At 41.9% G+C, this 27,974-nt stretch overlaps 3 protein-coding genes across 6 annotated transcripts in view; 2 read left to right on the top strand and 1 right to left on the bottom strand.

Annotated features, from left to right (window-relative positions):
* The first annotated feature begins 101 nt into the window (after positions 1-101).
* On the top strand, positions 102-12,205 carry LOC136441579 (uncharacterized). Of its 3 annotated transcripts, none has more exons than XM_066437942.1 (21): positions 102-385; positions 939-1,058; positions 1,305-1,510; positions 1,694-1,830; positions 2,250-2,425; positions 2,635-2,852; positions 3,346-3,522; positions 3,691-3,824; positions 4,063-4,139; positions 4,403-4,577; positions 4,773-4,971; positions 5,168-5,313; positions 5,569-5,667; positions 6,233-6,382; positions 6,768-6,851; positions 7,366-7,543; positions 7,658-7,800; positions 8,036-8,161; positions 10,716-10,844; positions 11,192-11,291; positions 11,716-12,205. In XM_066437942.1, exons 2-21 carry the CDS (start codon positions 940-942, stop codon positions 11,790-11,792), a joined length of 2,850 nt encoding a protein of 949 aa, XP_066294039.1. In that variant the 5' UTR covers positions 102-385; position 939; the 3' UTR covers positions 11,793-12,205. The 3 variants fall into 3 exon arrangements, with proteins under 3 accessions (XP_066294039.1, XP_066294038.1, XP_066294040.1); XM_066437941.1 differs by having other exon boundaries at positions 936-1,058; XM_066437943.1 differs by having other exon boundaries at positions 103-385; positions 936-1,058; positions 6,768-6,842.
* Positions 12,206-12,344: 139 nt separating this feature from the next.
* Positions 12,345-25,983, top strand: LOC136441582 (uncharacterized). Of its 2 annotated transcripts, none has more exons than XM_066437949.1 (20): positions 12,345-13,311; positions 13,470-13,669; positions 16,218-16,354; positions 16,656-16,822; positions 17,123-17,337; positions 17,569-17,733; positions 18,514-18,647; positions 18,981-19,063; positions 19,294-19,468; positions 20,264-20,462; positions 20,800-20,945; positions 21,339-21,437; positions 21,915-22,097; positions 22,688-22,762; positions 23,084-23,243; positions 23,721-23,863; positions 24,107-24,226; positions 24,708-24,842; positions 25,242-25,335; positions 25,620-25,983. In XM_066437949.1, exons 1-20 carry the CDS (start codon positions 13,244-13,246, stop codon positions 25,688-25,690), a joined length of 2,769 nt encoding a protein of 922 aa, XP_066294046.1. In that variant the 5' UTR covers positions 12,345-13,243; the 3' UTR covers positions 25,691-25,983. The 2 variants fall into 2 exon arrangements, with proteins under 2 accessions (XP_066294046.1, XP_066294047.1); XM_066437950.1 differs by having other exon boundaries at positions 12,346-13,311; positions 21,915-22,076.
* LOC136441577 (uncharacterized) overlaps positions 25,982-27,974 on the bottom strand; it is a 21,688-nt gene continuing 19,695 nt past the window's right edge. The window contains exons 38-39 of the mRNA XM_066437936.1: positions 27,555-27,695; positions 25,982-26,695 (exon numbers count right to left, since the gene is read on the bottom strand). Coding sequence (XP_066294033.1) covers positions 26,612-26,695; positions 27,555-27,695 — 225 coding nt within the window. The 3' untranslated portion in view covers positions 25,982-26,611. The remainder of the gene's footprint in view (positions 26,696-27,554; positions 27,696-27,974) is intronic.

The raw sequence follows: 27,974 nt of genomic DNA, 5'->3' as shown, positions 1-27,974 counted from the left end.
CACGCACTGTTCACCTCACACCACAAAGAGAAGAGGGGCGCTTGGTTAGAGTATCTTGACCTTGAGACACACATACTCGTCAAAGTTTACAATAGCGGAGTCTTTACTAAACCGTGGCCACAGAATATAACTTGGAACTAAATGTCTGTGTTTTAGGCTTTTCTTGTTGTGATTGATTGATGGCGGTAAAAGTCAAAGGTCAAGCGATGTTTTCTACACAAGAGCTCAAAGAACAGCGCCAAAATATGCAAAGTGGCAAACGTGACCATTGAGCTTTGATTAAACAGAGTCACACTGTATGCAAACAGTCACAAGGCCTGAACCCCCTCGATGTCGTAGAGTACAGTCGACCTTTAAAAACAGACGTGTGCTGACTTACTGACAGGTAGGACACTGAAGGTGTAATCTGACACTCGTTATCTTATTTTTTGCATTTAGTTGGGATCCCGGAGTAAAAATGTTGCGAGATTCTATTAAAAAAAATCATAAAAGCGTGTAGTATACTAATTCTGTGTCGTTTCTTTGATTACTTTGGTTAACACTTCTTTTGACGAACTCATTTGACAGGAATGTAAACAGGCGCTAGGTGGGAGGAGGCGATTGGATGAACAACAATACAGGAGCACACGTCTAGTCATCATGATATGGCAATAAAACGTGTCATTTGGTAGCCATTGTCAATTTCACCGCCAATCATAACAAACCTAGTTCAATCATTCTTGCCTCTGAGGAATTTATATTGATTTATTAACAATATAGCGTCAACAGTTTCAAGGACACCATGTAGTGTTTTTTGTCCACGTAGGCGGAATATAGCATGATCAATTATGTTAGAAACAACCCACTAAAAGGTTATTCATGAGGTATTCATGGAAGGACAATAAAGTGTAAAGAAGGTTATGTAGTATTTTTGTCTTTAACACCCTATCGCTCAGTAGTATGCAGGTGACCATGGCGTCCAAACTCCTGTTGTCAGTGTTTCTTCTGGCCTGTTTGGGCGTGTGTCATGGCCGTCATCATAAGAAGCATCCACAAGGAGATCATCCTTCAACATACAGGTACACAATAATATGCTATCCCAGTGCACTTGGTTACAATACAATTATAAAGTACTCTGGAAATTCTAAAAATAAAGATGTGTATTCCATACGAATATTCATTAAACAAACCCGTACTACTGGAGGTTTCTTTGATGCGGCTTTACTGAGTTGTTTTGTTTGCTTGCTCATTTTTCGTGTTACGAAATACATAATTTATTCAGTAGTGCTAGTACTTTTTCGATTCTTACACTTCCTCTATGACAACGCTAGCAATGGAGGCGATCTGGAACCTTCCTGTACCGGAGAGTGCCCTGAGTTTGAGCTGCTGTGCTGGACCCCGGAGTACGACGTGAGGCGGTGCAAAAGCGCCCTCTGGGTGTCCACCACCATGTCAGACCTGTCCCTCTCCCAGGCCAGCGGCAGGGGGCGGAAACGTCTGCACGACTACTTCGGAGGTGCAAATGACAAACGTAAGCCACGTCGTTGCATTGTTTTTCTAGGCGCTACAGGTACATCACTGCGCATGCGTGATGATTCAACACTCACTGTACACAGATGAATATAAACCCGGCGAAGAACCATGGACTGGTACAGGAGAAAATAGTTTGATAACCTATAACTACGTGACATAACTACATGTTGCACATTTTCAGGGCTGAAAATGTCGTACACTGTGCCCATGGTAACACAGACCCGGGCGCCTTCCGAGAGCCCAGTTCGGGAGATCACCGTTTCCATGCTACTCCCTAAGGAGGTGGCAAAGAACCCTCCAAAGCCAGTAGATCCCATGGTATGTGATTTACATCAGCATCTACCTTGAAATAAATGATAGAGCCTTGTTCTGAAAGTTTTAAAACTATTCATGGACCGTCATGAGTAGACATGTCCTGTAACGTAAGTCACATGCACAGTCAGCGTTGGATGATATGGTGATGTAGTTTGTGAGTAATGATGATGGTTCTTAATTCATTGGCCACAGGAAATTGTAAATCTGAAGACAGCGACCCCTTCTAGTGTCTCTGGTAGAAATGTGCAAGATAACAGCTACTCAAGAAACTGGATAAATTTGCTTAAGTAACTGTTATCTTGCATATCTCATCACCTGGATTTCTACCCTTCATAGACGTATGTGGTAGAACGGTGCAAAGAAGAAGTGTTGCCTACTTTGAAGGAACAGCTTAATGAAACCGCATATCTTGTCTGCCCAAGGTGGTGATAGATCTTGTCGCAGAAACCATCTTGTACGTTAAGAAGTTCGGAGGACGTTCTCCAAGAGTCGGCTTCGTCGCTGACTTGGAGGCCAAAAACTTCTTCAAGACTCTGAGGAACAACAAGGAGCCATCCTACGAAGAGGATAACTATTACTATGTCGCTCAGTATGGCAGGTATGCACAGCGTTGTCAATTGATTCTTTTAATGAATGCTACATATCTACAAAAATGTAATTTTGGTGTTTGAGCTTACCTATATACGTAAAAATAAATAAAAAATAGTCTTGATAATTATATAAAGCCCTGGGCATGACAAATAACTAATTTACCACAGCCTTACCTGGTTCTGTGTCACTAATTTTGAACTTCACAATGTAATGTAGTTCAGACTCGTTCAACCACAACATGTACAACGAGATCTGGATTTACGCCATGAACGAGAGGACGTACAAGTGGCTGGAGTTCAACGACCTGACCGCAGGCGGACAGGGACTCCCGAAGTGTCTCCGTGGTGACGAGGAGCCCATAGTGTGGGAGAAGATGGACCAGAGCGACATCCCCATGTTAACTCGGGAGCAGTGCTCTACAACGTACTGCCAAGGTATGTGTAAATACGTGATGGATTATCCTGTCGGTTCGACAGATGAGTAGGCATACAAGTTATTTGCCGAGGTGGGCCCTCATGTGAGAGTAAAGACGATGGGCGGCCACAGATGCTGCATGGGAAGAAACAGTCTTGGATGGAGCGCTGTTTCCTCTTCTCCTTGTTCTCCTGAACGGCAGCTGTCCTGTTGGCTTCAAAGGCCCTCGTTTCTAACGTCACTAGTTTCTCCAAAGCTTCCCAGCAGTTGACGTCGATGTTAGTTTCTAAGACGAGAACAGGTGAAGATTCTACATTATATAACACATATTTGTGTTTTTTTGTAATCTTCATATGAGATTATCATGAATCTTTGATGATGTGAGCAATGAATCTGTTACGACAATTAGACAAAACAGCTGAAGTGAACTACAAAAGATTCGTTACTTTCTCAGCTGATGAACTTTGAGATCCTGGAATCTTTGATGACATCTGAACATGCAATCTATTTCAGCCCCAAAGAAGTGTCCGAAGATTGAGACATCGGGAGTGAAGGGAGTCGACGACAAGAGCATAAAGCTCAAGCAGTATAAGGACATCAGGGCATTGGGTTACGTACCCCCTACTTGCTATTACGACACAGCCGTTCACGCGTCTGCGGGTCCGCTGTTGAAGTCCCTGGACAACGCAGGTAGGTAGGGATGGAAAGTCATCGAAGATATGTACGTACTTGAAACAAGAGGTTGAATGTCGATATATCCAAGGAGCAACGAATTCCATATCGTTATAAGAACAGCTTAGTTCAAGATTCAATAATAGAGAAGAGAAACATATTCTAAACAGGGATTTTAACTGACAGGTGTTCCTGCGCCGGATGTGGCTGGTACACTAACAGTGGCTATCGAGAAGAGAGAGGAATTGGACGGGGTAAACAGCTGCCAGAAACTCTTCAAGGTGTGGTATGTTGCTGGTGGAGGGACAGGGAGCCCAGAGGTACGTACGAAAGTACTAAATTCATTGATGATAAACATTGTTAAGAACCAGAACATGCTATTTATAGATTGTCATGTTTCTATGTTCTCTATGATGCTGTATGTACATGTATATATTCTATGTTGTCTTGTGTGTTTTTAAAATGGGCCTGTTCTTACCTGAAATAAAGAATTAATAATCATAGTGATGATAATACTACATGTAATGATAAACATCTTAATTCTCCGATATCAAACAGGACCTAACGTTACTGAAGACCGAAAACGGCTTCCAGACACCAAAAACAGTAGAGGCACTTCATGCAAGACAGTACACGTACGTATTTAGAACAGTGGTAAAGTTACTTCTTTGTGCCGCAGTGATTGGCATTAAGTAGCGGTTTCCTTCTAAATATTTCACTAGAATCAAGGGGAAAACTTTAAGCAAGACGAATATTCCATATCGGGGATTCAACGTCTGTGAAGATTGCAAACACAACAGAATCTACTATACATACCTTATATATTGTCTGAACATTTTGATGCTGAAAAAAGTGATGCACACAGCTGCAAACAACTGCATTTTCTATGATATCGTAGAACCGTTTACACGAAGTGTTTCGGTGGCAATGCCTACTACGAGCCGAGTACCATCACTTCCACGGCCAAGAAGCTCATGGAACGACTGAGGGACAAGAAGAAGTGCATCCTGGGTGATCACGTCGGTGTGGCGGAATACCACCCGCAGTCCAGGCTGTTTGACCGCTACAACGAGGTGATTCAGTTCACTTGCTTCGACAGTTGTGTCTTATGTAAAATGACATTTGCCGGGATAGCTCCTTAAAGTCCAATATCTATTGTTTAGGTCCATATTTCTCTCTTTGAAATATACAAAAGATACAACTATGGGCAAACGTTTTTCATATTGAGTGCTATTTTGTCATCATTGATTGCGATTCTTGATGTCCAGATCGACCTTGACGCTGACCTGGACTGCAGTGACCAGGAAGGCCGTCCACCCTTCACCTTCCACCTCCCCGTGAGTAAAGACTACAGCCGGACTGAGGCGAGGCCATCGTTGGGCGACCAGTGTGACACTCACGAGTGCCCAAAGATGACCACTATCATGGGGCTTGAAAACAACTTGAAGATTATTGAGTATGCACCAGGTATCAGTACCTAACGTTAGTTGTTTGGAACGATTTGAAGTATCCGAGCAAACCAATAGCAGAGACCGCTCATTTCGTGGTCTACACTGGGACTTTTAAAGGTAAGCATGAACGTATCATGCCGTTTGCAATGAATGATTTCATTGGCTGTACATGCCTCTTAGAAGAATTCCGTCTTGTCTTTTTTTCTCGACAGCAAGTTGGTTCTACTCCAAAAGTCCTTCCAAGTCTTGCTCCAACATGGAAGCTTTCTACAAGGCGCTGAATCCCCTTCTGTCGTATTTGAATGGAAAGAACGAAGACAACTCCAAAATCGACATGACCAAACCATTGTATGGCAAGGCAAGGGATATTTGAAATATGCTTTTCAGATAGTACAGCTCAACATCAGTGATCATGGTCCAATGATGTGCCTTACTTAATATAAGAGTCCATTCAGCAAAACCACTACTTTAGTCACAAATCACAAAGACAGCCATTGTGGGGATTGAAAGATTTCTGTCAAGTCAATGTATTCAACCATGTGGTGCCTAAGACGATTTCCTATTTCATAAAAGACCTGATGTCGGAAACCCAACCTGGATTGTTGTCCTACAGGTTAATATGTTCGAGCAGCGGTGCGAGAAGGTCACCACGTTGAGCACAATGGTACCGGAGAAGTTTGCGGATAACCCGCCTAAGCCCATCGACGACACGGTACGTAATGTTCACAATGTCAATGAAGGTTGAACGGGTAGTGTTCGAATTTTTCAGGCCAGTGAAATTTTCAGGCCGGCAGTTTTGTTTATTTGAAAAACAAATAAATAAACCTGCTATGACACCCACAAACACTAGTCTACAAAGCCTACAGCCAGGAGTTCGCTACCCCCAGACCCCGGGGAAGACCACCGAAGAGCTGGAAAGACCAAATTGTGAAGGACACGGGCTTAAACAGTCGGGAAGCAGAGGCTAGGGCAAGGGACAGGACTGCTTGGAGGATCCTCCTGGAAAGCAAGGGGCCAGTTTCTGGCCTGAGCACGTAGGCAGTAGGCTGGCAGGCTATGACACCGGCCGGTGTCATAGCATGTCATCGTCAGTCTTCTGAACGGCGACAATACCTGAACAAACAAAGCATATTCCATCCATGTGGACATATTTTCAGACGCATGCATCGTAACTGGAGTGAACCTGTTCTACCAGCTTTCTGGGGCATGTCATATGTGATAAAGGCAACGATATCAATATAGTTTTCAGATGTTACTAACGATTCGTCTTTTGATAGGTTTCATTTGACCATCCTGCGGTGGAGAGCAGGTTTTTCCGGTCACTATACAAGGGTAGGTACAGTTCAGGTGAACTGGAACGGCGCCTGCTTGATCTGATCAACGACCTGGACAACCTCAAGCCATTTGGAGTACAGTACAATATCCAGGTAACTCTGTGATCACATTTGCAAACCGGGCCCCGGCCGGGCTGTTTGCGGGAACGAAAAATTAAAGTTGAAGTCAAACAATATTGTCAATGCTGTACATGATTTCTTCTTTTATGCAAATCAGAGGTATCTGAAAGGCCTCTCACCAAACGTAGCATTGAACAAAATGAAAATATTGGCAAATGTATGAGTTCGTTGAACTCTAGTTTGCAACTGTTCCTTGCTTGATGATAATATTCTTTCTAAGGTTTGAGTATTCTTATGTTCACCCCTAGTCAGAGGCCGTTGTAACCAAAGCAACGGTTTTATGGCCCGTCTTGTTTCTATTTATGTCTGGGTTTCTTTCTTCGTCCTGTTAATGACAGGTCGTTCATTCATGTTCCAGGACATATGGCTTGGAACCTTTGACGACCCAGGCAAAGACGAACGGCTCTTCGAGTATATCATAGAACTGATTAAGGTACGACATGTACGTGCAGTATTTCTTTTATGCTTGCTGTATACCATATTGTTGGTACTATATGCTGTTGCTTATAAGGAATGCGCATCACTGTATATGTATAAATCTATTGACAGGTCCTTGAAGAAAGCTCTGGACCAAAAGGGAAATCTGGAAAGAGAGGTTAAGCCCCTGTCACACTTGTGCGTATACGCAAGCCCGCATGAGTTGCATATTAACATGTTTTTGATCAAGATTGAAGTTTCAGCCCCATTAGTCATTTCCTTGGTTCGATAACTAGGCTGCACAATGGTGGATCAACGCAGAAAACATCTTCTTCCCCGCAAACTTTCCTTAAACCTAAGAAATGTTAATGCGCAACTCATGCGCACTTGAATATACGCACAAGTGTGACAGGGCCCTAAGAGGGAGTAGAAGGTCAGCTTAGTAGTTATTGTCGTCTGGTCTTCTGGGCAGGACACCTATATGTTCTCTCTCTTAATAATTGTGATGTTAACATTTGATGTTAACGTTTGTTTTATAGGTACCAAAGGAAGGCCAGGACGACTTCACGTCAGAGGAAGCTGGAGAAAACCAGAATGAAGACACCTCAGACGGAAAGGTGGCTCTTCCAAAGCCGGAAGGCTGCAGCGAGTCTATCTGCCCTACCGTCTATGTCACCAAGAACCACAGCAACTTCTTGGAGGTGCTGCTTCCAAAACGTGAGAATCGGCCACTTCTACTGTCAACCCGTTATTTCGGCTAGGAAATGCAGTTTTACTGAAGAAAAACTGACATGATCTAACAAGAGGTCTGTTGTGCCATCCACCTTAAAGGTAGAAGTGCGTGTCACCGAGCGAAGCTATGCGGATATCCCTACCCATTTGGCAGACAGCTCACCAGGCCTCTTGTGAAGTACTTCCACGGCGACAATAGCGACAACAAGACGATCACTAACTTTGCTGTCCCATTATACAAGGTATGTTGTGGATAAGAGTCAACTAAAACAAATCAACCGTAAGTACTTAAGTTTAAGAGGTAAAAATATAAAGTATAGTCTAGTTCTTCTCCGATCTTTTACCGATATTGTTTTTCGTACTTAAATCGCATGCTCATTTTGTTTTCACTTGCAACGTTGTTTACGTGTAAGCGACAAGGATCTTCATGTTATCAATACATTGATACATGAGTAAACTCGCTGTGTTCCATCTCAGGCCAGAGTCTACTCTGCTGAAGAGAGCGAAAAGGGCATTGGTCAATGTGAACGTGAATATGAGGTCTGTTTACGACTGCCTCAGGAGTACGAGGGTAAAGAGCTGCCGAAGCCGACTGGAGAGGGGGTGAGTCAAGCTGCCTAAAACGAATGCATAACAGTCACATATATAGGACCTGGTATGTTTTTCTGGTTGATATGTCTGAGCTTAAGGGAACTCAAGAAGAATAGAATAGAATTGAAATGGATATAGTCACTGACAATACTCAAAATGTCCACTGAGACGGTGACCATTGAGCGAGCGTAGCTCGGACGTATTTGATTGACAAAAAAATGTATTTTGTAATTTTTCTGTGTCTTGTTGTCGGTCAACAAGTTAGCATTATGTCTTTTTAGAAAGTGCCCTCTTCTGTTTGCTTCCCTACAATCTATCAATGATTTATCTATTGACTGCGTATGCTAACATTTCGATAAATGCTTGTAACAGTTACATCAACATCCGGCTTCGACTTTGTTATGTTTAGCCATAAGTATGGCTCAACATATTGTTTTCTCTCATGTTTCTTCTCCTGTCAAATCTTCAAATCGATTCATCTCTGTCATTTTTTGACCAAATGACCTGAAATTTGGTACAGAGGTAATGTAGGCAAAAACCAATGTACGTTCTTTTCCTTTTTTTGATATTGACCTTGAAAGTGATTTTATTGAGGTTTTTAGGCTATTTTTAGCATATCTTGGCCTCCCGCGCCCTTGTATTTCAACCGAATGACCTGAAATTTGCTGTATATGTGGCTTGAACAAATATTTAAAGGACTACATTCCCATTTTTGGCATACATATATTCAAAACGATTTATTTTGGGCTTTCTTGACAATATTTGCCACTTCTGTCACTTTCAATACTACATATGACCTACAGGTCATTGACCCCGAGTGCCTTGCACCTGGCCAGGCTTGAAGTTTGCTTACGAGGAGGAAAGACCGGACATAAACATTTAACGTGATTATCGGGAAAACACCATGTTCCCTTAAACTCAGTGGTTAAATTGCAGTTTAGGAAATTTTATAACAGAAAACAAGTTAAATCAATGATTTTGTGAATGTTTATTCTAGCATTAGTTATTCCAGATATTTTCAAACTCCAAATTCTTCAACACAACACGGGAGATCGTTTCTCCTCAGACTGGCGCGACACTCCTGTCAAAATTGATTGATGATCTCTCTCTGCCGCCGACTTCATACATGATCAAAGGCGGGTGGTAGGCGGTGCCTTCCTACATGTCCTACGGACGGGCGTATGGATCGTAGAATTCGGCAAAAAAGGAATGATTAGGCCAGTAGAGTCAGTCCCCGGTAAGGTCAATGATTCGCCCCTTTGCGCTAGCTTGTAACGTTAAATGAATGTACCCTCTGGTGGCCAAACTTCACTGACAAACTTTCTCCCTATTATCATCATGAGCTTGCGTTAGTCTGGTACTAGTGACTATTATGTGCCGGGAATGTTTATCTATCGCACGCCTTGGAAGGAAGTTCAACCATGATAAATGGTCGGCCGTTGCGAAAATTTGGAATCCGATGCTGTTGATTTTTGTGATTGAATCTGTAAGAAAATATATTTTCATGTCGTTCATGTTTTTGGGACGGACGCCGGGACGGGGTGAATTTTTTCTATCATTTTCGTCCCGTTAGTAATGCAAATCGAATCGTGTTGCACAAGAGGCAAAACACTAAAAACGTGGGTCTTGTGGAGTGTTTTGGAGAGGGAAAATGCCGGATATTAGCGGTGCCGAACAGTGTACATCGTCGCGCGCGGGTGACGCTCCGTCAAAACAAATCCGCTGGTGGTCTAGCGCGGCCACCGAAAATAGGCAGAAACACACAGGAGGACTTAGCACCTTCGTTTATGAGGGCAATTGTGAAAATCTTTTGTTACAAATTGTTCGAACATTGAAACATTTGGATAGATGGTTTGAAACTGTTCTAAATAAAGAGATTTTTGTGTAGTTACGTTCGAAATGTTTCCAACGTATGTGAAATGAGTTCAAACATGTTATAAGTTTCAATTCTAATTGTTTGAACACTTTAGAACTGTTGTGACTTAGACATTCTTTTAATCAAAATAGTTCAAACATATTACAAATATTATATTAAAACCCTCTCGGTGACTTGGAATTGACCCAAATATGTTGTTTTTGGTCATTTCCTTCGTCTCCTGTCAAATCTTCATATGTATACTATGGAAAACTTCATTCTTCCCTGGGGCTGATCTTTTTTAATTCAATTTTGAACTGGGTTGATTATGCGCAAGAGTGTAATTTTCAGCGGATATTTTTCGACTGGTTTACATGGAAATGGCACGGAATATCCCATTCTTGCAAGGGGAGGATTCTTTAATTGTTTCTTTCAATTTTGAGCTGGAATGATTATGAAAAAGTCCATTCTTTAGCAGAAGTGTTAATCAATTAGTGGATATGGTTGTGGACTGGTCCATATTGTGTTGAGGTGCTACTGGAAGACTCAGTTTTGGACTGGGGTGATTCATTTTTTTAGTGCAAGTATTTTAGAATGGTCCATTGTTATTTTGGGAGAGTCCATTTTTTGCATGGCGAGGAGTATGGCTAAACATGCTGTATTTGCTCGCAAATGTTGCCTTTCTAGTTTTTGCTATGTTCTGACATGCAGGTGGCCACGTTTACAACAACGGAAGGTTTCCATGTTTACGCCACGCCTGTAAAGGGTCCTTTCATCGTGTCGGAAGAAACTCAGAAACTGATGCAGACACTTGACGAGGGAAGCGTCCAGTACGACAAGGTAGGACAATATCTATCTAACAAGCTATGTATCTATTCATCCATCCATCTATCTAGCTTTCTACCTAAGGTATGTTGTGTATCTAATATTACGGTTTAATCGTTTGATCGATTCATTATGACCAAGTATTTGCCTATATGTTTTTGTAATTTTTGTTACTTATAGAAGCATTGTGGTCTAAAATTGTCTATTTGTAATGTACGGTTCATAAGAATTTGTCTTTCACAGGCATTAATGTGGCAGTTTGAGTTTTGCCAATAATGATGCTCAAATAACTCCCCTTGGTGAAGACACCTCTTTTTGTAAGCTTGAACTCGATTTTTTCGCTGTTGTTGATTTTGTTTCAGACTTGGGTGGGATTCTTCACGTACAAAGAGCCATTTGACGACCCGCAGGAAAGGATCACCTACTTCGTCTTCCTCAAGCAGGGCGAGGAATTGGATGGAGGTAACGTATCTATGGGCGTTACTATCGACTTCTAAATCCATCAGACACTATCTCGTGATGAAAGGAGAGCGTACGTGTACGTGGCACTGTTAATATAAGTTATAAAAACTTAAGTGCAGTGCTACGTCGTCCTTGTCTGTCAAAACCCGAAGTAAAAAAAAGGAGAGCGTGACGCTTCGTACAAATGAGATCGTTGTACACTACAAAACAGTCATTCTAGCAACTCGATAAAATCTTATCCAGTTGCTTGAGTAACTGGGTTTTTTTGGCGTATCTTATTACCAGGATGCCTAACCTTCATCAACGTGGAATCTGTGTACCTCTCATTTCTTCTTGATCTTACCATATACTCACCATATAAAGCTACTGGACAAATAGATCGTCAAGTTTTGAATTATACCCGTTCCTATGTTGCACGTTGCAGAGGGTGAACCTAACGAGTTGGAGATTGAGAAGAAGGAAGGAGACATGAAAACACAGCCGGAGAAGACTGAGGGCTGACGAGAAAACAAGTCATGTTGGAGAGCAAGAAAATAAAGAAAGTTGCGATAAGATTTGAAATATTGTGGGCAGTAAGAAAAAAATGTTTAAAGTTACATTAGTGGCATTGTACACATGCATTTATAGCACTACTTGATACAGCCTAAATTCTATCAACAATGACAACTGTTAGATATGCAGAATCTACCAGATGCAGTACAATCTTGAGTGTTTTGATGCTAAAAAGTGAAATGTACTCACGCTCGTATTTAGACAGTCCAGACATGTAGTTGTGGAATATGTAACTGATACACATTGTAATGAAATTCTCTGGTAGTGAAAATTATTCTTAATACTTCAGGTTTTGAAAAGCATGTTAGTTTAACTCTGCCTTATCTACTGACAAATACAAATGAACTCTTGAGACAATGGCATTTTTTCTCATCGGTACATCTTCTTAAAGATCCCAATAGACGGCGATCGCGCTGCGCTCTCACTGCGACCTAACTTGAATTTGTGCGACCGTTGACTTCAAAATTGGAATATCATAAAATTGAATGAAAAGACAAGAAAACACACTAAGCGTAAAAAATATCATTTTTTATCTGTGAAATTCGATGAGCGCTCGGTCAAATTTGACGTCACAGCCGATCGCAGCGAGGTCGCCGTCCCGTAGAATGGGGGTGTCTAGCACATTTTCAGCACGGCGCATTGAATCCCACTCATGCCTGAACTCACCAAGGTAAAAGGTTACATTTGTGCAAACGTCAAGCTGATAAGGTCTTTGTTGACACTACTGGAAGATAACAAACAGTGTGTACAGGACCAATGTACAACACGGAGGGCGGTAAAGTGACCTTGAAAGATTGACAAAAATTGTTAAAATTGTATTTTATAAAGGAATTTCTGACAGAAGCCGTGTTTGCTGTGGAAGAGAGCACCCCGTGCTCTTATCCATGCGCGGTTCAAACCACAGAGAAACCCTGATCAAAATGTCTCGATATAACTATAAGAATGACAATGGAATGAGGGGCTGTCAATATTTTTCTTCACATTGTTCAGGTTGCCCTGACCGGGCCTGACCTTACGGGTGACTTGTGATCTTTGGACGGTTTTTGTTTGGCAGCACATGTTTGCTCGTCGGCAAAAAAAAGATAAGCACTTTGCGACTGTTCCATCTACACATCTGCGGGTAGACATAAAAATAATGTCTTTGTCGGGTTACGTCACGCATACCTTACGTCATCTTTTGCATCGTTTCTTCTATTTCTGTGCCTTACACTGAGTCTTGGGTCTTTTCCTTTATTTGTGAACTGACATGACCTTTATTTGTGTACAGCATCACCCTTTGGGCTTAGCAAATGGTGCATCCCGTCTGGGCTGAAAATTAACCATTATGTTATACAATACGAATAAGGCAAGGACAGAAAACTAGTCTAGTCGTGTGCTCCATTTAACGGCGTCCTTTGTCGATGTGGAAGACTGCAGTACTCGTTGTCGCCTGGGTGGCGTTGTGTCAGTCAGCTGACACTGCTAGAAGGTAGTGTTCCTTGTTGTCAATTCTCTCTTGGCTCATATTGAATCTAGGTATAATGAGAGAACCACTTATGCCCTGGTTGTACGTTGATCGTGTTCCGTTGATAGAAAGACATAAACATATCCACAGTAATGTTTGGAATTGTTTGATATTGACGACAGTGTTGAGGGCAACCGTCCGTTGTCCTGCCATGGAGAGTGCCCTGAGTACGAGCTGTTGTGCTCGAGCCCAGAGTACGCTGTGCGGCAGTACAAGAGCGGCCTCTGGGTATCGACCAGTGTACAGAGCCCGAGTATCACCAAGGCCAATTTGATCGGGCGGCGGCGGCTACACAAGTATCTGAAGGGGGAAAACCACGAAAGTAAGTAGCTAATAAAGCAAACAGCATTGCTCTTACGGTGACTTGAGATGTAAATATATATCTCATAAAATGAGATAAAGACTAGAAAGGCAACATTTGCGAGCAAATACAGCATGTTTAGCCATACTCCTCGCCATGCAAAAAATGGACTCTCCCAAAATAACAATGGACCATTCTAAAATACTTGCACTAAAAAAATGAATCACCCCAGTCCAAAACTGAGTCTTCCAGTAGCACCTCAACACAATATGGACCAGTCCACAACCATATCCACTAATTGATTAACACTTCTGCTAAAGAATGGACTTTTTCATAATCATTCCAGCTCAAAATTGAAAGAAACAATTAAAGAATCCTCCCCTTGCAAGAATGGGATATTCCGTGCCATTTCCATGTAAACCAGTCGAAAAATATCCGCTGAAAATTACACTCTTGCGCATAATCAACCCAGTTCAAAATTGAATTAAAAAAGATCAGCCCCAGGGAAGAATGAAGTTTTCCATAGTATACATATGAAGATTTGACAGGAGACGAAGGAAATGACCAAAAACAACATATTTGGGTCAATTCCAAGTCACCGAGAGGGTTTTAATATAATATTTGTAATATGTTTGAACTATTTTGATTAAAAGAATGTCTAAGTCACAACAGTTCTAAAGTGTTCAAACAATTAGAATTGAAACTTATAACATGTTTGAACTCATTTCACATACGTTGGAAACATTTCGAACGTAACTACACAAAAATCTCTTTATTTAGAACAGTTTCAAACCATCTATCCAAATGTTTCAATGTTCGAACAATTTGTAACAAAAGATTTTCACAATTGCCCTCATAAACGAAGGTGCTAAGTCCTCCTGTGTGTTTCTGCCTATTTTCGGTGGCCGCGCTAGACCACCAGCGGATTTGTTTTGACGGAGCGTCACCCGCGCGCGACGATGTACACTGTTCGGCACCGCTAATATCCGGCATTTTCCCTCTCCAAAACACTCCACAAGACCCACGTTTTTAGTGTTTTGCCTCTTGTGCAACACGATTCGATTTGCATTACTAACGGGACGAAAATGATAGAAAAAATTCACCCCGTCCCGGCGTCCGTCCCAAAAACATGAACGACATGAAAATATATTTTCTTACAGATTCAATCACAAAAATCAACAGCATCGGATTCCAAATTTTCGCAACGGCCGACCATTTATCATGGTTGAACTTCCTTCCAAGGCGTGCGATAGATAAACATTCCCGGCACATAATAGTCACTAGTACCAGACTAACGCAAGCTCATGATGATAATAGGGAGAAAGTTTGTCAGTGAAGTTTGGCCACCAGAGGGTACATTCATTTAACGTTACAAGCTAGCGCAAAGGGGCGAATCATTGACCTTACCGGGGACTGACTCTACTGGCCTAATCATTCCTTTTTTGCCGAATTCTACGATCCATACGCCCGTCCGTAGGACATGTAGGAAGGCACCGCCTACCACCCGCCTTTGATCATGTATGAAGTCGGCGGCAGAGAGAGATCATCAATCAATTTTGACAGGAGTGTCGCGCCAGTCTGAGGAGAAACGATCTCCCGTGTTGTGTTGAAGAATTTGGAGTTTGAAAATATCTGGAATAACTAATGCTAGAATAAACATTCACAAAATCATTGATTTAACTTGTTTTCTGTTATAAAATTTCCTAAACTGCAATTTAACCACTGAGTTTAAGGGAACATGGTGTTTTCCCGATAATCACGTTAAATGTTTATGTCCGGTCTTTCCTCCTCGTAAGCAAACTTCAAGCCTGGCCAGGTGCAAGGCACTCGGGGTCAATGACCTGTAGGTCATATGTAGTATTGAAAGTGACAGAAGTGGCAAATATTGTCAAGAAAGCCCAAAATAAATCGTTTTGAATATATGTATGCCAAAAATGGGAATGTAGTCCTTTAAATATTTGTTCAAGCCACATATACAGCAAATTTCAGGTCATTCGGTTGAAATACAAGGGCGCGGGAGGCCAAGATATGCTAAAAATAGCCTAAAAACCTCAATAAAATCACTTTCAAGGTCAATATCAAAAAAAGGAAAAGAACGTACATTGGTTTTTGCCTACATTACCTCTGTACCAAATTTCAGGTCATTTGGTCAAAAAATGACAGAGATGAATCGATTTGAAGATTTGACAGGAGAAGAAACATGAGAGAAAACAATATGTTGAGCCATACTTATGGCTAAACATAATAATAATTTTTGTTATTAGAGCATATCATTCCTGAATAATTCATAGACGAGATTGGCATGCAGCTTACTCAATTCTTGATTATAGGTTCTAAAACATTTGCTTAAGCGAGGGTGCGGGAAAAATCTTCTATGCGTTGTATGTCATGTCGTGTTTTAATATCATGACATGTCAAACAGAGCACTTGGTGGTACATGTAGTATACTATTCATACCAAACCTCATGATCACAGACAATGAGCGTCATATTGTGTTTACGTTGGATACGTGAAAATCACTGCAATGTCCACCGCTCCGCGACAAACACTTGTCTTGCTGGGTCCATAGAGACCAAAATGGCGGCCATCACGCCATTGGTCCTACAGATGCGCAGGTTGCCAGGCAACCCGACCCGAGAGGTGACTGTCTCCATGATGCTCCCCAGGGACGTGGCTAGTAACCCTCCAAAGCCGATAGATCCAAAAGTAAGGCGTTTACCCTTCAAATTTGCTACATGTACACCGTACATCCAACATATGTTAAAAGATATACCAAGGAAATTTTTGCGCATACAACCAGCGCATCTCTCTCTCACTCAGCCCCTCTCCCCCTCTCTAGCTCTGTATGTATGTGCGTGTGTGTTTGTGTGTGCGTGGGGGGGGGGGATTTGTGAGTGTCTGTGTGTGTTTGTGTTTGTGTCCTCTTACCTCCTAACGAAAAAGTGACAAGAATATTTTGCTGATATTCAATTTTTGAATGATGATATAATTATCATATATGGCACAGGTGGTGATAGATCTCGTTCCCGAGACTATCGTGTACGTCAAGTCGTTCCCACGACAGGGTGCCGGGTTTGTACCCGAACGGGAGGCCGAAGAGTTTCTCCGGACGCTATCGGAGAGGGAAGAACTCTTCGAGCACGAGGACTACTTCCACATTGCTCAGTACGACAGGTGAATATGTAACCACTGTATCTTTAGATTTGACTTCTACTTTTGAACTGTAACTGACAAAGCGCGGTTTTACGTTAAGGCTTCTTAATTATAATACATCACTTACATCTGTTGATTTACTGCGATAAGATGAGCTGTGATTGGTTCTGAATTGGTTCCCGAACAGCTAGAACTGCTGTAGCACAGGTGAGGTTCTGAATCAAGTCAAATTTTGGTCTATATTGATTCATCTAGTCACTCTCTTGTTTCAAAGCAGGTTTTCTGTTTAACATTTTGCTGTGTTTCAATTTGTTATTGCAGTCTTTCCTCTGGCATGGAATCACAAAACGAGATTTGGATATTTGCCATCAACGAGGTGACGTATCGGATGCTGCAGGTGACCGGCAGTCTGGACGGCGGGCAGGGGATTCCGCGGTGTCTGCGGCAGGACAACAGGCCGCTGAGGTGGACTAAGATTAACCCGGCTAACGTTCCAGTTCTCACACGGGACAGGTGTCCCTCCTCTTTCTGTGAAGGTGGGCCAGTGTCATATACATATCTACACACGCACACACGCACGCACGCACACGCACGCACGCACGCACACACAAGCACACACATACGCAAACACAAACATACACACACACACACGCAAACACACACGGGACATGTACAAGCACATACATGGAAAGAGACAAAGACACACTGTCCAAAAACAATACTTCACTGCCCTCTGACGTTTTGAAATTGATTTCTTGAATCTATAGAACCTCACTGTCCGAAGTACGACGTGATGGAGAGAGTAGGAGACACCATAGAGAAGAGACACTACACTGCCCTGCAGGTCATAGGTTACGTGGCAACAAGCTGCCATTACGACACCGCCGTGGACCAGGCCTACATGCCACTGTGGCAGCAGATGAACGACACAGGTGTGGTAAAACCCTCAGTTGTACTCGTCATTACCTTCGCTAAGAAGGGTATCTTTTCGGTAGCGTGATGTGTTTGTGCTTGAGAACAAGCTATACCCGCATGCTGCGAGTTGTGCTCAACAAATCCTGGAAACACCACCCGACTAAAGTAGAACTGTATGGAATTTTACCAAATGTATCATCAACCATGCGAGAGAGAAGGGCTAGGTTTGCAGGGCATAGCTATAGAAACAAAGATGAGCTTGTAAGTGAACTCCTACTCTGGACACCAACTCATGGACACTCCAGTGTCGGGGCGACCCCGACGGACATACATTGCCCAACTTGCTGGGGACGTAGGGGTGAGGGCCGAAGATCTAGAGCACTTAATGGCGGACCGTAGCGACTGGAGGAAGAGGGTTGACTTAGTCCGGGCAACCCGGCCGACATGATGATGATGATGTGTTTGTAGTTTTGTTTGACTGTGGTTTAATAACATAACTCAGGACACTAATTATGAATGGATTGTTGTTATCTCTGATGTGTGGTTAGATCTTGACCTTTTAAAGAAATGATAAGATTCTGTGCTCCTAGTGGCTTTAAGTGGTTTCGCAGCAGAGCCACCGGTTTTTGTATCTCGTGTTCAAAGCCTAGTTTACACACGCGTTTCCAAGTACACTCGGAGCACACTCCGAGGGTGCTTGGAAAAGCGTGTGTAAACCAAGCCCAAAACATGCTGTGATCATGATTTTCGGGTGGTAGACTAACAGTGTGCATCCTGTATACACGTACACATAACAGGTATATCTCCAGCGGACGTCCAGGCGTTTGTGACGACTATCGTGCAAAGCCGTAAAGATCTTGACGGCGAGAAAGGCTGTGAGAAGTTCTTCGTTCTCTACTACGCCATGGACGGCACGGCCACGGCTTCAACGGTGATGTACTAAATTGTGGTTGCTGTTGTTGTTTTGTTGTTACTGTTGTTGTTGCTGCTGTTGTTGTTGTTGTTGGTTTTCATAAGCTGATCACATACATGCAACAAGGCCCGAAACAATTCGAAGAATATGAGGGAACACACTATGACACGCGGGCAAATTATAAAGTGGGGGCATATAACGTTGTCAACTGCAAAATATTCTATCAATGTACACAAAAATGGCGATAATGATTTGAAACTTAGTTACAGAAGGCTTTTTTTGAATCTATAGTGATGCCCCTATATGATGCAGCGTCCCGATTTGCTTACGTTTTCAATGTTTTTGTTTTAGGTTTTGACTAAGACAAATAATGGCCAGCCAATGTTCCAAATACCTAAAACGATACAGGCTCTGCACGGTAAAAAGGACATAACGTAAGTAACTGACGTTTATTTCTCACCTGGCAATAAAAGAGACAGACGAAATTCCTTTGCTGTAAGTTCGATTGTATTGTACGTACTGCTTTGCTATTCTGTGCCGTGTTACGCTCTTGCACTGATCTAATCACAAAAATAAATGTCAAATGTATTGCGTAACACAGATTGCTATTCGATATGTGGAAAATATACGAATCTGTCTTACATCCTTTTTTTCTTCATTACAGAACTTTCTACACCCAGTGTTTCGGTGGAAATGTATTCTACGATCCCCACAGTATCTCGGATACTGGCAAACTCCTGTTGGATACCATGAAAGAGGCGGGAAAATGTGTCCTGGGGGACCACATCAGCATTTCTGAGTACCATCCACAGTCAAGGTTATTTGATCGCTATAATGAGGTATCTTTTATCTATTCTATTTCATTCTTTCATAAAATGATGCTTGCATTCATCGAGGTCCTTTCATGATAATTTACTTGTCAATCGCATATTGTATAGTCGCCGTCAAAGTTTGAACCTTGGTTCAAAACGGTCGGAGCATTTCCACACAAATTTGAAGAAAAAAATGGATGAGGAGGGGCGACTATTTAGCGATCTGGAAAATTTGTGGTGGCTCAATTGTCTCCATGCTGTAGAACGGGACCCAAACATTGTTAACTTTCTCTGTTGCCTAACTCTGTAACCGATAGAGAATTGGGTGTCAGACGGCTACTTACATGTGCTAAAGGTTAATGATTCCGTGAGCTCTAGAAGTTCATCAGGTTGATGCATCACTAGATAACAAAGTTTTTTGTACACAACCGGTATATGTTACATATAATATAAAGTACATGTTACATATAATATTATATCAATGATCCCGTGAGCTCTAGTACTTCATCAGGTTGATGCATCACTAGATAACAAAGTTCTTTGTACACAACCGGTACATGATGCATATGATATAAAGACGTTTCGGTAACCATCCGTCACCTTTCCCGGAGCAAAACTGACTGGTTCTACTTCTATACTCGGGCACGTTTGGGACCACATTCTTCACATTGCAGCAGCGACACCTAGCTGCAGTGAGAAGTAGGACTAGACAGTATTGCCATGAAGAAGGTGATAGATGATAGATAATGACGGAAACGTCGGCACGTGCTGGCTGTGTACAAAGCACATTGTCATCAATGGTTTTTGATACTTATTTCACAGATAATGGTTGATAGCGATGAGGGGTGCAGTGATCCCGGTGACCGCCCGGCCTTCTCGTACGACATTCCCTTGAGTAGCAGCTATCTCGAACCGATGGAGGTCCCTGACGTCACGGAACTCTGCAACACCACGGACTGCGCACAGTTCTCTGTCAAGATGACGCTTGGGGATAACCTGAGGCTTGTGTCCCAAGACCCAGGTAAAATCATCATCTATGTATCTTTTCATTCACGTTGATGTTTGTTCACCTTGACTGCAATAGAACAAGTGTGCGTGTACATGTGTTAATCTTCACATAGTCACAGCGTTAGCGTTGACGCTAGTATCCTTGTCACACCAAAAATATGTTGTCACCTCCCTTTTGGATAGATGTTTTCATTTTCTATCAGATTTTGTTGCATTCTGTTAGTATAGGGATCAATGATTTCACTCTTACCTAGAAAATACCATTTGTATACTACTCAAAAGCTGTACCTTTTGGAGCTAACCGTACATTATTGTTGGCATAATCGAACATATTGTTGTGTGTCTCACAGCTAAGTTTGTGTGTACGGAGAGCACGCCTCCCTCTTGCACGTACTACGAGGCGTACCACAAGGCGCTCCATCCTATCCTAGCCTACATCAACGGGAAAAACAAGGGCGGGGTATCGATGGACATGACAAAGCCTTTGTTTGGACACGTAGGTCTTTTTGTCCACGTTTTTGCAGTGATGGTTGCATTTGAATCTAAATCCTCATGTTTTCTCTAAAACATCAAAGTCTCCATTTGCACGGATAGGTTTGATTCTTGGAAATGTATAGGCACTCCATGTCATTGCTTTACATAATTTCTCCTGATCTCCAAGCAGATGTAGGGTCAGGCTCAGTGTTTTCCGAGTGTTTTTAAAGCTTTTCAAGCTTATTTCTAGTGGTCCACGTTTTACTCCCCCTCCCCATCCCGGAAACATTAATGGAGAAAACGACCTGACCAATAGGATTTAGACGTATAAATGGTCTTAGATATATATCTGTGATTCAAAACTGCGCTGGGCCCTACATCTACTTGGAGATTACATCTCTCCTGTTCCATGTAGGTGTTGCCCAGCGACAGGCCGTGTGGGAAGTCGTTCGTCCTGTGCATGTACCTGTCGGAGAAATACTTCGACAGCCCGCCACAGCCACTGACAGACAGTGTAGGTTTCAATTCCGATAGAATTTCAACTATGAATGTAAGATAGTTAGATAAAAAGCATCAATGATAGAAAGACAGGTAATAAATTAAACACAATGAAAAATCAAACCATACATGTACATGTATATAATCTCTTTGTAATCCACCAATCCATCTATACAGTCCTCTTTAATATGACGACATTTGCGCCATGTTGGAGTACAGTGTACGTCTGTTAATCACGGCAACATGCTCCTGTTATAATCCAGATACCCGCCAACATGATCGCCGGAGGATTCAAATTATGATTATCATGACGACAATGACAAGTGACAGAGAAATCACGCTTTGTGAAACTTGAATCTAGAAATTGCCCCAGTTAGATCTGCTGGTCTATTTCAAGTTCCCAACGTTATATCGCTTATTTCAACAGGATTTGGTATCATCTTTACTTGTCTTTCTTAAGAAAGATTCTTGAATCTATTTCCCTCTTGTCTAGGTCAGGATCTCCTTTGATGAGAACGAGTTTGTGGCGTATGAGAAGTCCTTCGTGGGGAACTTCGAAAGCACGCTGATTGACGTGAGAGTGAGAGAGCGTATCGACGAGATGCTGCTTCAGCTGGACGGACTGGAGCCCTTTGGCGTCAAGTACAACCCGAAGGTAGCCCGGCTGGTGTTCCCTGTAGGCTTTTTCTTCAGTTTTGCTTTTATTTCAATGACATTTAATGCATGCGAAATAAAGTGTTTTCAAAGATGAGGAGTGTAAAGCATGCCGTCAATGACCACTGCCCCTACGGCCTCAAAAAGGCTATGTGACTACCTTAACCTTTTGCATTAATGTGTGAAACGTGCATTGCTATTTCCCTGAAACAAAATATAAAGCATGTCATCGATGTAATTTTCTTGACAATACCCCCTTTCCCCAGACGGCTGAGCGATCGTTGGGCGACCCAAATTGGATCTGTGTGACCCTTGATTTTATGATTAAATGCACGATATGAACGTATGATTCAAAAGACAACAAAACGTAAAATTCTTACATTCGTTGAGCATTCTGTCAATATTTGGTCGCCCAGCGGTTGCTCAACGGTCACATTCCCTTGTGGAAAGGGAGCGTGCATGCTAGACTCAAGTAACGGCAATCCTTGAAGTATGACGCATTTTCAGTAGTGATCTGCTAATTACAACATTGATGCTGATGAATCCGTTATCATGAATTATTTATTTGTATGTTTACTTTTTTATTAATATTTTCTTACTTTTATATTTCAGCTTGTCTGGCTCGCTGCCTACTCTGATCCCGGGAAGGAGGAGACTGTGATGAAGCTGTTTGTTCGCGACGACCAGGTATCTCATGATCTTCAAGATGTCCCGTTTCGTCTTCAATGTGTATTTAGATATCCTTATCCTAACATTAAGTTTCAATGTTCGTGTTCGGAGATTGTAAAACGACTCTTGACGTGTATAAACATATTCTAAAAATAAATCCTTCCCTAGCACTTTGTGAACAGATACCAGCTGCAAATATGGATGCCTTCATCAGCTAATGATAAAATGATTGATTTCATGAGTTTTTAATGTTTATGGAACATTGAACTGAATTTCTCGGTATGAAAAACGGATATTGTAAGCGGTGTAGACATTATTGCTCTGTATTGTTTTAATCAGAATGTTCAGAACAAGAGCAAGACGCAAGTCGCACCTACAGCCAAGGACTCGTCAGCTGAGAGATATCTCCCCATGCCAACTTCCTGTCACAGCAGGGAGTGTTTACCCGTCCGTGTAGTGAAAGACTACGGCAACTTTTTGGAGGTTTACTTTCCAAAAGGTGGACTTTCTTCGATTCCTGTTCCTTTTCACTCTATGAAATAAGCACATTTTATATGCAGTTAGATACATGAAAAGTTTAACTTGAAAAGCATGGTCAATCATGAATGCCATTCAAAAGTTATGTACTACGTGTACAGTAAATAGTTTCATCAAGTGGGAAATTACTGAACAACAATACTCTTTGTACACAACCAAGTGTTTTATTCGCACCTGTAAGCAGTGACACCTGTCAGAATTGCCCTGAAGGAGACAAACTGTCGCCGAAACGTCGGTTGAATAAAACACTTGGTTGTGGACACAGAGTCTTTTTATTCATGCGTACTACATTTTGCGATTTTTCAACTTTGTATAGCTTCGTATCACTGTAGTACTGAGATGAGGTGTACATGTCCTTTTTTAAGTGAGTATTGCACATGTATCTTCCCCGGGCCCATGGTAATGTTTCGATCGTCTAATGTAATTTTTCACGTCACAGTTAAGGGGGTATACACTCAGCAGAACGTGTGTGAATCCGGGACCTCCGGCCGACTGCTGCTGCAGCCGTTACACAAGTACTTCCATGGATACAACATGGAGGAAGACGAGATTGGAGGCTTTTCGTATCCAGTCTCACTGAGGGTTTGTTTTGGTTTCATTTACTTAGACAAACTTGTCTCAATCTTTTCGCTTAGTTTTGATTACGTCTGTTAATTTTGATATTTTTCTGGTGCAATACATTTTAAGCGATTATAAAAAAAATCACTTGATTTACATTCAATCACATATTAGAGCAACACTGGAAAATTGTGCTATGCATGGGTAACCGGTTCAGTTGTCAGAATGTGGCATTAGCGTCGTCTATAAACCTCTCTATGTCAGCAGTATAGACTGTTTTTCGAGCATGGGAAGGAGGTAGACGTGTGTGACGCCCTGTACGAGATGAGCGTGGCCCTGCCAGCCAGCTACGCCGACAGGGAGATCCCGGAGCCGATCGCGGACAAGGTATCGTTTCTTCACATTCAATTCGGTTATCTTGTAGTCACTTGATGTTTGTTTGTTTGTGACGGTGGTTTTGGTTCACACGTCCGCTATTGGAATTTGAATGCTAGGCACGTCGACATTAACAAGAAGTTGATAGTGATAGAAGATATTAGCCCAAAGGTCAGAGCCAGGAAGCGACAGGAAGAGTTGGTAGAACTTCTCATAAATCAAACATGACAGAGTGCATGAAAGAGGCTTCTAATTCACTGGAGTTCTGTTTTCGTGTGTTTTCCCAATTATATATTTTTCATATGCTAGTTCGATTGTTGTGATGAGCGATAATCCAAAAGGCTTACAGCAACATACGATGGGCCAAGACGTATGAGGAAAAACTGACAATCTTTCAGGCTTCATACCTTTAGAATGGCCAATAGCACGCGTGCTGTACGTAGCTACATGTACTCTAGACTTTCAATGCACTAATATAGGTCTTACTCTTTAGATGAAGACCTTTGAGCGGAATGGGACCTACATGTACGTGGTGGCCGTGTCAGGGATCTACAGCCAGGAAACTATCAAGGACAAAACCTACCACCTGCTGGTGGATCTCACACAGGAAAATCTGACCATAGAGAGGGTGAGAGAGAGACATGATTATTTGTGGTATCAACTCTTAAGTCTCTCGAGCACATTTGTTTTGTCTTTTTTCATTAGGTTTCCCACTTGAAATTTTCCAAAAAATCCCACTTTACTTTTTCAGTGGTAAAGTCGGACAAAGCAAAATGTTCAGACGGAAACTATCGTCTCAGCAACAGTCAATCTACCAAGTATACCAAGTATACAAAAACTATCCTAGACAGGGATACAAGAATAGTTTCTTTGCTATATATACCCAGGAATCATTCGGAGGAATTCCTCTGTGATATCAAATTGCGACATAAAACGTTCTTGTAAAGCTAGTTGTTCTACCGTACATACAAGTCATATTTTCTTGTATCTAGATGACTTATTTTGCTGTTCTGTCTTCCTTCCATAGTACTATAGTGTAATTTTCACCTACGATCCACCCTTCACCGACATAGAGGAGAGAATGACGTACATCGGATTAGTAAAGGAGTCACAGAATGGAGGTAAGTCTTATGGACACTGGTTACTTCATTCGCAAGGGAGTGAAGTAACCAGTGGCTGCCTCTCTGTGTATATATATATATATATATGTGTGTGTGTGTGTGTGCGTTAATGTGCGTGCGTGTGTATATGTATGTGTGTGTGTGTCTGTGTGTGCGTGTGTTTGGCTGCCTGTGTGTCTGCGTTAATCTATGTGTGCCTTGGCGTGTGCCTGTGTTAATGTGCGTTTCTTGGTGCTTTTCTGCGTGTGTCAAGCTAAGCCATCTGTCTACGTTTTCATTTGCAGACAACAGTGAGAGCCACGACGTTGGAACAAGTAAGGGGAAAGAGCAAGTAACACAACAGCAAGACGATTGAGACGACGAAAAAAGGGAGATAATGATACAAATGATTATGTACATGTAGACAGCGATGCATCAAACGCGTTCAGTGTCTCTGTGGTCATCGTCATAAATTTGGCGAAAAATGTAATGTGTCTGCAAGGTCTTTCTTTATCATACAAAGTAAACAAAGAGCTATCTTATGGATTATACCACCTTCATATCAACACTTACCTTACCGCTGTCCAATGAATCATTTCTATATAACTTTCCGTTGCTGCAAATATGACAGACGTTGTTTTGAAAGAAAAAACAAACACAGCAAATTAAGTCCAATGCTCAGTCTGCTTTATTGTAAACTTAAGAGAAGCCAGGTTGTAAATGCGCAGCAATGGATAATGGTTGGATACCATTCATTTCGCTCAACAGAATGCACTCACTTACACATTGATTCCGGATGTTAACAAGATGCGCCGTAACACAGTACTTGGTCTTTTATTTGGACAATACGAGGGCGAGGCAATAAGTAATGCACGTGTTTTCACAACCGGCTCAATTTGTATCCAATGAGCTGAAATTTGGTACGAAGGTAAAGGCACATTTAGCTTCTTGAAGCTGAAATATCTCAAGATGTTGTTCATATTTTTATTTAGAAAAAAACTCTATCAAATCTAACAAATTTTGATGATCTTTCCGTCTTAAGAATATATATACCTGTGTGTTAATTGCAAATTTCAACTCATTCGTTAAAAATGAGCCTGTTATAAAAATCACTTGCATTACTTGTTGCCTGACCCTCGTAGACTTGGTGAACTTGTAGTCAATAACAACAACTTAAAGCGTGCGCCAGCCAAGCAACAAAGCTAGAAACAACCACGAAATGGATCCGGTGTGTCATGTTCGCCACATTGGTGGGAGCAGAAGAGAAAGAAGCTAAAGGATCATCACGGGCTCAGAATCACTCTTCAGGTTCCACCAGCCACACTTCATGCAGTCGCTTACCAGAAGGCCCCCCGTCATACGTGACGGACTTCACATATTCCTGGTAAATAGAAAAATACCATCATTAGAATAAAGACATCTTTGGTAACCCCAGAAAGCCCACATATACCCTTGACCTACTCGTTAGGTACAGTAAGTGAAGTGTATATAGATATAGGTGGCGCTTCAATGGTAGGTCAGGGCGTGACATGGACTCCACCAATCCTTTTTTATGTCAACTCGTGTTTCAAAAAGTCTTGAAGGTCATTTTAAGTGTAGGTGAAGGTGTCTAGAGACTATTGAGAAAGTGTGCACTGGCGTTAAGCCTATGTCTTGAATATTTTCACATCTTTACATGCTGGTAGGATATACCCTATGAGAGCCTAATCGACAGTACCGCTCCCGGCCGTCGTGAGAAAAATATCAAAGATGACCGTCAAATTTCGGTCTTTTCGGGAGTGGGGAAATCGCGAAGGGCTCGCAAAGGGGTTTGAAATGTTGAGGCTTGTTTTACTTTGATTTCGAAAATGTAACCATTCAAAATTAAGACTAACTATATTCAAGACATTTTACATACAAATCAATGGGATCTAAGGTCATATATGACATCTTTCATTCGCATTTTACCAATAGAAGTTGTGCTTTTCCTGTAAATTGTCCCATTCTCAAGGGTTGGGACATCCAAATTCCAATCTTATTTTGTGAGACAAGAAGAATCTGAACTGATGCAATTATGATTATACCTGTTAGTACATGAATGGTTCCAATTTTCCTATCAAATTTAAATGCCGAAAGGTGTATGTATTAGTTGACGGTGCAATATAACCATGAGCGCCTGGGGGAGCAGCTTGGTGGCACTAAATTTGGCGGGGTCAAACCTGCGCTCTCCTCCAACGATTCGTCTCGTCTTTAACTAGTACCTTCTTGTACGGGATTCCAGTTTGGTCCAGCATGTCCATGAACTTGGTTGCCCTTCGGGCGAAGACTTCGTCCTTCACTTCCTTGGACACACTATAGGCCATGGTGTAGACCACAGGACCTCGGCTCTGGTACAGGTACATCTGTACACACGGGATGATAAGAGGAAAGACATCTTTAATGATAAACATCTATGTTTTTACTATGGTTTATTTAAGTGTTGGTGAAATACAATAGATCTTTGTTTCTGTACATTGGAAATTAAAAAACTAACACCATTGGAAGACTAATATGTTCATCACACTTAATTGCCAATCAGGCAAGAACTTCTACAGAAAGAACATGAATGTATTATATAAAGGGGATCAGGAAACAGTTTCACCAGAATCCCTAACCATGTCATTATGTTTCATCTGTCTGCC

This window comes from Branchiostoma lanceolatum, chromosome 9 (assembly GCF_035083965.1).
Source record: "Branchiostoma lanceolatum isolate klBraLanc5 chromosome 9, klBraLanc5.hap2, whole genome shotgun sequence".
Classification (NCBI taxonomy): domain Eukaryota; kingdom Metazoa; phylum Chordata; class Leptocardii; order Amphioxiformes; family Branchiostomatidae; genus Branchiostoma; species Branchiostoma lanceolatum.
Note: the sequence above shows the minus strand (reverse complement) of the source record. Positions and strands in the feature narration are given on the sequence as shown.